The following is a 12,512-nucleotide window of genomic DNA, read 5'->3' as shown; positions in this document are numbered from 1 at the left end:
GTGATGCTGTGTAGCCATGACCCCATTGGGCTGGTTGTTTTGAGTCCCTGCGAAAGCCTTAGTGGATGGTCACCGGCAGGATTGACACCTCTGTGTAATGCCTGCCACCTGTGTTCTCTGACACCCTGAGGCAGTGAGTTCCCTTTGCTGGACAAAGGAGGGTGTCTGGAACCTGGCTGCTTGGTTAGGGGTAGCACCTGTGTTAAGCAGCCAGCCTGTAGAAGTGCCCAAGCTGGTCCCACCCCTATGCCAAGCCCACGGTCCCCCTTCTCCACCCAACCCCAAATCTGCCACTGGCCAACCCCAGCCCTAACCCTAAATTTTGAAACTCTGTGTTCTATGCAAGTCCCCCTTTCCTGTCGCAAGCTCAGTCTCACGTATGTTATTTTCCACTTTATTTTGATGAAATCTCAGTAGACAGCAGCAGGTCTGCTCAGTTTACAAGACCCTGTGCTGCAAACTCATCCTTTATTTGGTTAATTTCACTTCCAGGGCATGCTTGAACCAGGGCTTTAGCGTCAAGACTGGTGGGAGCCCTGTGGGTGTGTCTGCACTGCAGCTGGGAGCAATCATTCCCAGTAAGGGTAGACAGATTAGAGCTAGCACACTAAAACTAGCAGCATGGAATTTGCAGCACTGGTGGTGGATTGAGCTAGCCACCCAAGTCCAAACCTGCCTGACCCCTGGATCTGAGCTCGGGTGGTTAGCCCAAGCCCCCATCTGTGCCACACCACCCACACCGCTATTTTCTGCACACTAGTTCGAGATGAGCTATTGCGAATCTGTTTGCCTTCACTGGGAGTCACACCTCCCCAGCTGCAGTGTAGATGTATGCTGTGTTACCCTACTCATGACACAGGCTAGACACCACCCACCCTTTAGCGAAGAACCTTTCTACTGGGCTCCCTTACTCCAGTGCTGCCTGCCACTGATTTGGTTTTGCATGTTCTAACCCACATTTGGGCTGCTGCTAACATCACTCTCAATCCAAGCTTTGCTGCAGAATGGAGTCCTCTCTGGTGGATGAGCAGCTGCCAGGACAGTGAGAGGTGCTGGCCTAGCTGCCCAGAAAGGCTGGGATTAGAGCTCAGTGGAAAGCAGAAGTTCCAGCCCCTGGAAAATTCCAATATTTCAACTTTTGTTTTTGTCTCAAAATATCAAAAAGATTCACAGAACTTGGATAAATTCTGAAAAGGGTTGATTTGCAAATGTCCAAGTGACGCATTCCCTCTCTTCCAATCAAAGTCAAGTGCTCTGATATTGCACAGCGTCATTCTTCATTTTGAAATGTTGATTTGAAATAAAATATGTGGTTTCAGCATGACATTAAAATGACATTTTGAGTCAAAACAAAACGTTACACAAGGCGAAAAATGAAACGTTTCTTTGAAATCATCATTTTTCCTGTGGGAACATTTCGCTTTTGATGAGCCCACATTTTCTGATGGGAATGGTTTTTTCATTGGGAAATTGTGACTCAGTCCAGATGGGATCCAACTGCACGTAGCACCCCATTGTGGTCTGGCTTCTCACATGCTCTGAGATGGCGAATGTGAAAGTCTGAAATTCTTACCTGCTCATTGCTGACAAATGCAGCAGGGAGCCAAACCCTAAGAATAGATGCTGTGAGGACTAGTCTACCTGAACAGACAGATGGTGAGAGCATTACCGATGCTCTGCTCATACAGCATTGCATCCTCCCTCACTGATTAATTCTCTCTCTCTCCATGGACTCTTCCATCAGTTCCCAGCCAGCCCCCGGAGAACGTGAGGGCATTATCCATCACGTCAGATGTGGCTGTGATCTCCTGGTTGGAGCCCCCACGCAGTACCCTGAATGGCGTGCTCAAGGGGTACAGGGTGATCTTCTGGTCTCTCTATATGGATGGAGGTGAGGGCTCGGATGGGATTCACTGTTTTTGCTTTCTGTTTCTTACTCTCCTTATTCTAAAATGTTACACGAATTTGAGACCCCTAGCTAGATCTGCCATAATGGAGGCTGGAACTATGTGAGTCCCGTCCATGTCTCCCGCCTCACCTACACACACAGCTGTAGCTCCACTTAGCACCTGACCTTCAAGGCCCCCTGCTATTGCAGTCTGCTGCCAAGCCTGCTGCATTGCTTGTTTTTTTCTGTGACTGTGGACATGTCCATAAAGAGCCAGGATGCCACTTGTGACCTGAGCTAACATGTCAGTTGGATCCCGTGCTTATAGAGCAGAGCAATGGAGCCCATCCCCACACTTGTTCTCAAGGCCCCTGTGCGTTGGTAGGCCATGGAGCCATGGGGGAGGAAGGCTGGGAATCTACCCAGCTTGGTCACAGAGAAGGTCAGAAGCTGGGCCCAGAAGCTGAAGCAATAGCTCTGCAGAAACGAGCTGGAAATCTTGTAATGCAGCTGGCTTTACTGTTCCTGTGTCTCTCCTTGGTCTGAAAGCAATGAGTGATCTTGGTGCCTGGTTGAGACACCTGGAAGTGCATGGCCCCGTGTCCTGCAATGGGAGGGTGAGCAGGAGCAGAGAATCTAGTCCTGCCGAGGTTGCCTGGGGAGCAGGCTGGTTCCAGGCCCCAGGCTGATCCCCTTGTCATATTTCCTTTGCAGAGTGGGGGGAGATGCAGAACATCACCACCACGCGGGAGCGAGTGGAGTTGCGGGGAATGGAGAAGTTCACCAACTACAGTGTCCAGGTTCTGGCGTACACGCAGGCTGGCGATGGCGTCCGCAGCAACGTGCTCTACATCCAGACCAAGGAAGACAGTGAGTCATGCTTGAGCATGATGGGCCCCTCCTGCCCAGCATGGCCTGGAGCAAGGCAGGAGAGGGTGTCACAGGTCAGGGGGGAGGGCAAGAAGGTTGCTGCTACAGCAGGGATGTGGATTCTGGGGCAGCTAGGTATGGCATGCCCGGGGTGCTGGGACAGCCAGGGCATGGCCCGGGTGGGGTGGGGTTCTTGTTTAGCTGGGGCATGGCATGCCCGGGGTGCTGGGGCAGCCAGGGCATGGCTCGGGTGGGGTGGGTTCTGGTTTAGCTGGGGCATGGCATGCCCGGGGTGCTGGAAGGAGATAGCAATGGAGCAGGGGGTGGCAGGGGAAGATGATATTGAACAGGGCCGTTAAGCGCCTGTTTAACTGAGGAGCCTCAGGAAATGGCTGCCCTCACCCATTGCTCCAGCCAGTGCCCCTGGACAAATGCTGACTCAGCCAGACACAGTCTGGGAGGGCCCCAGCTCCTGTCTTCCCCCCTGCAGAGCACAGCCCTAGATGATGATTGCTAGCCCAGTGCCTGCTGCTCAGGAGCCCCCTGCCCTGCACCCCACCTTGTGTCAGCCCTCTGGCCAGCATGGAATAGGATGCTGGCCCCACAACTGCACCAAGCCAGTGGGGTCTCTAAGGCTGAGCTGGGAATGTTCTTGCTGCTGGGTGGCTTGAGCCAGTCTGAGGGAAGGATATGGGAAGCCCATGTAACTCACTTCCCCCACCCTCCCAAGTACAGTGATGTGCCGGGGTCCTTCAGTGAGATGCCATGAGGGGTCATAGGCACTGGGCTGCAGTCCTCTGGAGGAGTGCAGGCAGGTGCACATGGGGCACTCCTGGCTCACTCTCTCTCCCTCTGCTCTCAGTTCCTTTCAGGGGTTTGCTTCTGATGCCTTAATCGACTTGTCCACAGCTCTTAGCCAGTCTGTCCCTCCCAGCTCGCATGCTGAGATCGGGCTGGATAGCTGGGGCGTCAAGCAGAAAGACACGGGTGTAGGATAGGGAGGTGACAGCCAGGTTTGGTGTCTGTCCCTTCCAACTGCACTGGGCCCCAGGGGGATGGGCATCCTCTTTTCTGGCTGGGGACAGCCCTGCGGGCAGCCAAGTACATCCTGGTTGTGTTGTTTGGGGTCCCTGTGTATTTCCTACCTCTGGGCAGTCGATACCTTCCTGTGCTCTTCATAAGGGAACTGCAACCCAAGCAGTGCGGTTGGGTCTGAGTTTTAGATACTTTATATAAAAATCCCTCCCTCCAAGAGATGCAGCCAAGCTTGCTCTTCTCACCTCAGAGGCTTGGCTCACCACATCCACTGCTGCTACCAGAGAAAATGGGGGGAGGTTATGAATTTAAGCATCTGTGTGTGTTCCCCTTCCCCTGGCTGATACAAGATCAACATGTGTTAATTAGAATTAAGAAGATTCAGCTGTGAATGAGTCATTAGCAATGAATAAAACAGCCAAGATGTTTCCCAGACCACAGAATCAAAAAGAAAAACAAATTAGGGCTCACAAAGGATTAGGCAGGAATTTCGGCTGATTTTTTGCTTCTTCCCCTTCTTCTCATGTTAAGAAGCGACACATAGTCCCAGTTGCAGAAAGCTGAGCTCATTCCCTGGCAGACTTTGAATGGAGTAGAGATTTGGCATGTTTACAATACAGTGTGTGTGGGGTGGAGGATGTATGGGGTGGTGGGTGGGACACCCCTGGCCTCAGCAGACCATGACTGGAGCTGCTTACATAATCCTTCTGGCTGTGGTATACAAGGGATTCTCCAAATAGAAAGAGGTCTTCTCCCTTCTCCTTCCCGAGCAGGCGAGAATCAGAGTAAAAGAAAAAGGCAAAGGTGGCCAGTATCTTAGGCAGGCTTTTGGTCACCCCTTAAGGTTCAGTTTCTCTGCGGGTTGTAGGGTCTGTGCTCAGAGTTAGGGACTGCCTCCAGCTCCTCCTTTTCGTCATCCCCTCTTACACCGGTTCCATGCACTCTTGGGGCAGTAAGGTCAGTGATGGTCTTCCTTTGCTGATCCTGTAGCCTTTCCTTTTTGAGCTTCCTCCATCCCAGCAGAACAAGCCTTACAGGTGAGTCTGGTTAGTGCTGTGTGAGCCCACCTCTGTTAGAGAGAGGGTGTGCCCCCTCCGGGGTGAGTACATGCACCAAGTACCAAAACACCATGTGTGTGTTTAAAGAAGCATGTACACACCCACCCCTGAATCTGAACAGGAAAAGAAAGACAGAAGGTTTGAATGCATAAGCAATGGATAGAAGATAATACTGAAAACAATGTCTTAGGAATCAGTGGTTTGCCTATGGAGTACTGTGTCCTGTTCAAGTCGCACTGTCTCACAAAGCATAGAGTGCAGACAGAAAGGTTTGAGAGATGGGCAGTGAAAATAACTAGAAACCAAAGTAAACCTCTCTATGAGACAATACATGATCAGATGAGGAACTGCTCAGTTTAGAGAGGAGAAATGGTAGAGATGTACATAATAATGAATGGGTTAGAGATGGTAAATCAGGCACTTCTGTTCTCCCTTTTTCCAAGTACAAGAGCAACAGGGCATTTAATAAAACTGAAAAGGAAGAAATTTTAAAATCAATAAATGGAAACACTTTTTTGTACATTGCAAGGTTAACATGTTGAACTCCTTGCCACAAGGTATCCTAGAGGCCAAAAGACCACTGGGATTCAGAAAAGATCAGACAGTGGCATGGCTGATAACATCCAGTTATGTGACTGTCAGGAGACTGGATTGTAGGCAGTCAGGGCTAGTAGTCAGAGTCCAAATGCCAGAGCCAAGGATCAAAACAGAGTTGGAGCTAGGAATCAGAGCCAAGGATGAGAAGCAAGTAACCTGGGGGCAGGGAAGACAGAAGCAGGGCTGATTGCAAGGCAGGAGTGAGGCTACAACAGGACTGGAAAAAGACTGGGAGCAGGGTATGGTGAAGGCTCGGCGCTGCTGTCATTGACCATGAAAATAAGTCTCATTTAGATGATGCTGTGAGAATGAAGCACTTCCTTACGCCAGAATAACTTATTTCGCTGGCCTCTGATTCGTGACTATGCGCAGGGTCGGCTCTAGGTTTTTTGCCACCCGAAGATCCGAGACCACAACTGCCCAAGCAGAAACAAAAACAGCAACAAAAAAAAAAGGGTGGCCGGAATGCTGCCACTGGAATTCTACCGCCCCAAATACCCTGAACCCTCGCAAGAGGCTGGCTTAAGCTCCCCTAGTTTAAGCGCGAGAGGATTACGACCTTACCCCGGTTACAGGGCAGTCATTTTACCTGGCGTCTCAAAGTGCCCTGTGGCTTAATTAGCACGGCAAAGGGGACCCGAACCCTGCTTACAGGGTGGTCCTAAAGCCAGCGGCATTCCAATGGGCCAGAGCGAAAAGCGCTGAAATGGAGAGACCTCCGTTCCCTCGGGAGAGGGTGGTCTCGTTGCCCAGCCAGTGCCAACGGCCCAAGTCAAGCTCGAAAGGGGAGACCTGCACCCTCCTTACAGGGAGAGGTCAATGGCACAGGGCATTTTTAAAGGCTAGATCCTAAGGAGCTCAAAGCCACAGAGACCTCAACCCTTCTTAAAGGGGGGTCGCTCTGCCGGAGGCACAAAAAGGCTCCCCTCGTTCGAGCGCGAGAGGATTACGACCTTACCCCCGGTTACAGGGCGGTCATTTTACCTGGCGTCTCAAAGTGCCCTGTGGCTTAATTAGCACGGCAAAGGGGACCCGAACCCTACTTACAGGGTGGCCCTTAAGCCAGGGGCATTCCAATGGGCCAGAGCGAAAAGCGCTGAAATGGAGAGACCTCCGTTCCCTCGGGAGCGGGTGGTCTCGTTGCCCAGCCAGTGCCAAGGGCCCAAGTCAAGCTTGAAAGGGGAGACCTGCACCCTCCTTACAGGGAGAGGTCAATGGCACAGGGCATTTTTAAAGGCTAGGTCCTAAGGAGCTCAAAGCCAGAGAGACCTCAACCCTTCTTAAAGGGGGGTCGCTCAGGCTCAGCTATGGAAGGGACCCATCAAGCCTTTTGGCTGGCAAGGAATGGACCTTGATCCCTGTTTACAGAGAGGTCCCTTTACCCGGCGCCTCAAGGGGGATTAAGCCTGTGCGGAGAAGTGTCGATCCCGAGCCCTCGGTACGGGGTGCAGTGCGTGTGCAGCGTTTCGCCGTGGCTTTTCCTTCCCTTTTCCTGCAGTTTCTTTGGTGCTTGGGTCGTCTTGTCCATTCTGTGCGTTGAGTTGCTAGAAAGAGAGAGGAAGAAAGAGAGAGGTGAAGCGGCTTAGGTGTGGCTCAGTAGACAGCACGATTACAAGGTCCATTCAGATTGACTTGGCAGGGTACTCGCCCCTGGTGGAAATTACCCTAATTCCTAGTTTTCGGCACTGATCTCTGGCAGAGAGCAGGAGAGCTTGCAGCAGAACGGAGGTCCAGGTGGACGTAGCCAGAGTACGCTGGCTTTGACTTGGCAGAGTGCATGAGTGAGGAGGGCACAGCACAGCGAGTAGGACAAACCCTGAACCCTCTCAAGAGGCTGGTTTCTATAACTACCTTCCACATGGCAGCGTTCTCTGGTGAAAGGCAGGGAAAGACCCACACCCCAGTTAGAGGGAGCTCACTTTAGAGCTTGGCATTAAGAGGGCCAATGCAGAGTGGAGAAAAGGGAAACAGACCTGAACCCTGATTACAGGGCGGTCCTCCCTTTCTTTAGGAGAATACTCGTCCTTTAAACAAGGGGGGGAAAGGAAAGTCCCCAGTGTCAAAAGGTCTGGAAATGAACAGGTAAGGGAGGGGTCCTGCTGAGTATCCCCTTTCCAATCAATCCTTCCTCCCTCCCTCAGCGACACCCTTCCCGACTTACCTTCCTACCCCACCAAGAAAATTACAACTTTGTGCCCCCTAACCTTGACCAGAAAAGACACCTCTTACTTGTGACGCAGCCCTGTTAATAGGGTTAGGTGCACCCAACGTGCCGGCTCTGAATATCACCACATCTACCTCCAAGACCCGAGCATCACCACATTTCGGAAAGGACAGCCACATCAATCCCTTCAAACATAGCCCTAGGAATATCCTCTGACTATCCCCAAAGAGACACAAGGCCTGGAATTCGGACCCAACTTAGGGAGCTGTCCGAATCTCGACAGTTAAACCTCATCAGTCCGACAGTGTCTTTCTTGTGCACAAGAAAAGAAAGGGTCACAGTTGAGGTTGGTTGAGCAGTGTAAATTGGGCAGGGCAAGAGGACTTGCGGAAGGATTACACGGAAGTGAGGGTCTGAAAGGAGCCCCCCACCTCACCTGTTCATTTCCAGCCTTTGTGACATGTTGGGCGATTTCTTGGCTTTTTTGAGAAAAGGGGCGAATTTTCCACGGCCTCCATCATCCCCTTACAGCCGGCCCTTCGCCACACCATGTTCCATCCGCCCGGGATAAGTCACGAGTAAGATTTCACTTCAAATCTCCAAAAAGCCAAGTAGAAATCATTCTGGGGGGAATTTACTCTGACTGACAGAAACAGACCCTCAACCCTTCTTAAAGGGGGGTCGCTCTGCCGGAGGCACAAAAAGGTTCCCCTAGTTTAAGCGCGAGAGGATTACAACCTTACCCCCGGTTACAGGGCGGTCATTTTACCTGGCGTCTCAAAGTGCCCTGTGGCTTAATTACCATGGCAAAGGGGACCCGAACCCTGCTTACAGGGTGGTCCTAAAGCCAGTGGCATTCCAATGCGCCAGAGCGAAAAGCGCTGAAATGGAGAGACCTCCGTTCCCTCGGGAGAGGGTGGTCTCGCTGCCCAGCAGAACGGAGGTCCAGGTGGACGTAGCCAGAGTATGCTGGTTTTGACTTGGCTGAGTGTATGACTGAGGAATTACCCTAATTCCTAGTTTTCGGTACTGATTTCTTGCAGAGAGCAGGAGAGGTTGCAGAACTCAGCACCTTTTTCCTCGTCAGACCAAACTCCTTTTTTTCTTTGTTAGCATCTCTTTCCTGGTAAGCTGAAGCCTACACACAGAGTTGCCCCTTAGAATCATTGGTCTCGTGAGTGCACGGTGCTTTTGGAGTTTCCTTCCCAGTACTTTTTTTCATATCTGTCAAAGACCCTGTTTCACTTTCTTCCTTGTGTCCCTTCTCAGTAAGGGTATCATCTACTGTGTTACCTGCCCAGCAGCTTCTGCTCAGGCCTTGGGGCTGGGTTCTGTGGTTTCTGAGCCAGCATGTCGTTTGCCGTCACTATGAGCTATCTCCGTGCTTTTCCCACTGAACACTCCTGAGCAGTCAGTGGGAACCACCCCTGGGCTTTGCCGCCCTGCACCTCCTGCGCAATCAGCAGGAGCCAGCTCAGTCATTTTTCTGCCCAGCACCTCCAGTGCTAATGAGCTCGACCTACCTCTGGGCTTTCCGGCCCAACACCTCCTGTCCAGTCAGCGTGAGCTGTCTCGGTGATTTACTTGCCTGACATCTCCTACCCAGTCAGCACGAGCTGCCTCCAGTGATATTCCCGCCCAGCACCTCCTGTGCTGTGAGCTCGACCCACCTCAGGGCTTTCCCGCCCAGCGCCTCTGCCCAGAGAGCGCCAGCCGCCCCCCATGATATTCCCGCCCAGCGCCTCTGCCCAGAGAGCGCCAGCCGCCCCCCATGATATTCCCGCCCAGCGCCTCTGCCCAGAGAGCGCCAGCCGCCCCCCACGATATTCCCGCCCAGCGCCTCTGCCCAGAGAGCGCCAGCCGCCCCCCATGATATTCCCGCCCAGCGCCTCTGCCCAGAGAGCGCCAGCCGCCCCCCATGATATTCCCGCCCAGCGCCTCTGCCCAGAGAGCGCCAGCCGCCCCCCATGATATTCCCGCCCAGCGCCTCTGCCCAGAGAGCGCCAGCCGCCCCCCATGATATTCCCGCCCAGCGCCTCCTGCCCAATCAGAAAAACCCACTTCTTGGCTTTCCCTCCTAACGCCTCTTACCCCGTCAACGCGAGCCGTCTCGGTAATTTTCCCCCCCAACTCCTCCTGCCCAGTCAGTGAAACCCACCTCTGGGCTTTCCCACCCGGCGCCTCCTGCCCGGTCAGCGCCAACCACCTCAGTGACTTTTCCCTCCCAAATCCTCCTCCTCAGCCAGCACGAGTCACCTCCAGTGATCTTCCCACCCAGCATCTCCTGTCCTGTCAGCTGGACCCACCTCCAGGCTTCTCCCGCCCAGCACCTCCTGCCTTGTCAGAGCCAGCCACCTCAGTGAGTTTCCCACACAGCGTCTCCTGTGCTGCGAGCTCGATCCACCTCTGGGCTTTCCCACCCAGCGCCTCCTACCCAGTCAGCTGGACCCACCTCCAGGCCACTCCCGGTCAGCAGAGATGAAGCAGAGACGGGCTGAATCACTGCCCTCCAGCGGCTCGCTTGCTCGCCCTCCCACCCAGCCCAACACTCACGAACCTTTTAAAGAATTTCCATGCAGCTTGCAGGCACTTCGCCCTGTCACTTATCCTTTTTATTGCAGCTAACTAGCCTCCTGCTTGTGTAGTTCCCCTTTTGGAAAGGGATTGCATTGCTGGGGATATTGCTCAGCTACATTCACCTCTTGGACCAGATCATGTGCAATGCTTAGGACTCGGGCTGTCAATTAATCTCAGTTAACACACACGATTAATGCCAAACTAATTAACTAGATTAATTTCAGTCCACTCAGTCCTACTTCTTGTTCAGCGAAATGCTAGACAAACAAGTTTGTTTACATTTGTGGATGATAATGCTGCCTGCTTTTTATTTACAATGTCACCTGAAAGTGAGAACTGGCGTTCAGATGGCACTGTTGTAGCTGGTGTTGCAAGGTATTTACATGCCAGATGCACTAAATGTTCACATGCCCTTTCATGCTGTGACTTGTAGGCTCTAAAATTTTACATTGTTTTGTGCAATTATGTAAAAAAAAATTCTACATTTGTAAGTTGCATTTTCACGATAAAGAAATTGCACCACAGTACTTGTAGGAGGTGAATTGAAAAATAGTTTCTTTTGTTTATCTGTTTACAGTGCAAATATTTGTAATATAAAGTGAGAACTGTACCCTTCGTATTCTGTGTTGTAACTGAAATCAGTATATTTGAAAATGTAGCTCAGCTCTGAATATTAGGGCCTGGGTGACTGAGGGGCAGGAAGCCAGACAGTGCAGTTTCCTACATTAGTGTACGTTAAAGTGCTGTCGTAGGAGACATTTCTAGCCTAAAAACATGGGCAGGAGCAGATTCTGGCTAAAGAATATTAGCAGAGAAAGATCCTGAGTGTGTGTGTGCGCGTGCGGGGGGAGGCACGTGAATCCACAGGGTCTGATCCTGCTGCCATTGAAACCAATTGGAGCTTTGCTGTTGAATCCAGCTGGAGCAGGAATCGGCCCAAAGTTAGCTGCTTTTTGTATGCATATGATGCTCACTGCCATGCTGAGAGACTTGGAGTGCAGGAGGGGATGACTGTGGGGACTGGACCACCTTATGTGAACTCTCCAGGACTCTTTGGTAAATGACAGCATGGGCCCAGCCCTTCACTCTATGAAGGCCTCTAATCTCCCTGCTGTTGCTATTTCCAGTGAGCCTGCCACTGGCGGCAGATCGCTGGAGGAGCTGAGCTCCACACAGTGTACTGTATTCTGTGTGGGGCTCCAAGGTGAGTCCTTAAAGACTATCTCTGGCAGGTCCTGCTGCTCTTTCTGCAAGAGGATGGGGTTTGCCTTGGAAGTCCTTAGAGAAATATCCCTTCCCCCAACCTTCACTGTTCTACAATCTGCTGCTTAGCCAGCCAGCTGTCACCCTGACCCCCAGATGTGGCTGCATTTCAGAGGTGCTCTTTGTGTAGAGTTGGAACGCATTTTGGGATAAAAGGTGCTGTAAAAATACAGGAGGAGTTGCAGCTCTGGGCCCAGTGGGGTAGGCCCAGGGACACTGGGCGACCTTGGCAGCGCACTTGCCAGCGTTGTGTTATCAAAAACCAGACTTTTGTTGCTGTTTCTGCATGGTCCTTTTTGCAGTTGATACGTCTGTATTTTCAGCTCAATGGGCAATCAGTTTACTGGCTGATGTGGTGCCAAGTTGCTCCGTACATCTTTAGACCACTGCAGGCTGCAATCTGTCAAGGGCTTTTTAGACAAGCATATGTTTTTCTACTTATTACGCTGATCTAGTGCACTTTAATCCAGGCACCTAATTCCAAGGAGCTGACAAAGTCAGCCCTGCTCAGCCTGATGACCAGTCCTCCTCTCCCTGAAGGAGGAGGACCCAGCTAGGCTAGATTGTACCAGGGCAGAGGCAGTGCATTGTCTGCCCTGCAAGAGGCCCCCATTCTGCAGCACATTCAGGCAATGGCAGAACAAGGTGCGAGTCTCCCAAAGATGGGTAAAGGGCATACTGCTGTATGCTGGGCATAGCTATCTGCAGCTGTGCTGCCCAGGCTGCTGGGCTGCCCAGTCTTTTGGGCAGGGACCATGAATATAAGAACGGCCATACTGGGTCAGAGACCAAAGGTCTATCTAGCCCAGGATCCTGTCTTCCGACAGCAGCCAATGCCAGGTGCCCCAGGGGGAATGGATGGAATAGGTTATCATCAAGTGACCCATCCCCTGTTGCCCATTCAAAGCTTTTGGCAAACAGAGGCTAGGGACACTGTCCCTGCCCATCCTGGCTAATAGCGACTGATGGACCTATCCTCCATGAATTTATCTAGCTCTTTTTTTAACCCTGTGTGACAGACCCAGACCAGTGGGGTACCGGAGTCTGGTAGAAGGCAAAT

The 12,512-nt window shown here is 52.0% G+C and overlaps 1 protein-coding gene across 5 annotated transcripts in view; it reads left to right on the top strand.

The window, feature by feature from the left end:
- DSCAML1 (DS cell adhesion molecule like 1) overlaps positions 1-12,512 on the top strand; it is a 307,623-nt gene that overhangs the window by 246,864 nt on the left and 48,247 nt on the right. For all 5 annotated transcript variants that reach the window (XM_043500855.1, XM_038380607.2, XM_038380611.2 and 2 more), the window contains 2 exons: positions 1,745-1,891; positions 2,603-2,758. In XM_043500855.1, coding sequence (XP_043356790.1) covers positions 1,745-1,891; positions 2,603-2,758 — 303 coding nt within the window. The remainder of the gene's footprint in view (positions 1-1,744; positions 1,892-2,602; positions 2,759-12,512) is intronic.

This window comes from Dermochelys coriacea, chromosome 22 (genome assembly GCF_009764565.3).
Source record: "Dermochelys coriacea isolate rDerCor1 chromosome 22, rDerCor1.pri.v4, whole genome shotgun sequence".
Taxonomy (NCBI): Eukaryota; Metazoa; Chordata; order Testudines; family Dermochelyidae; genus Dermochelys; species Dermochelys coriacea.
The sequence above is the reverse complement of the archived record's forward strand: the minus strand, read 5'-3'. Positions and strand labels throughout refer to the sequence as shown.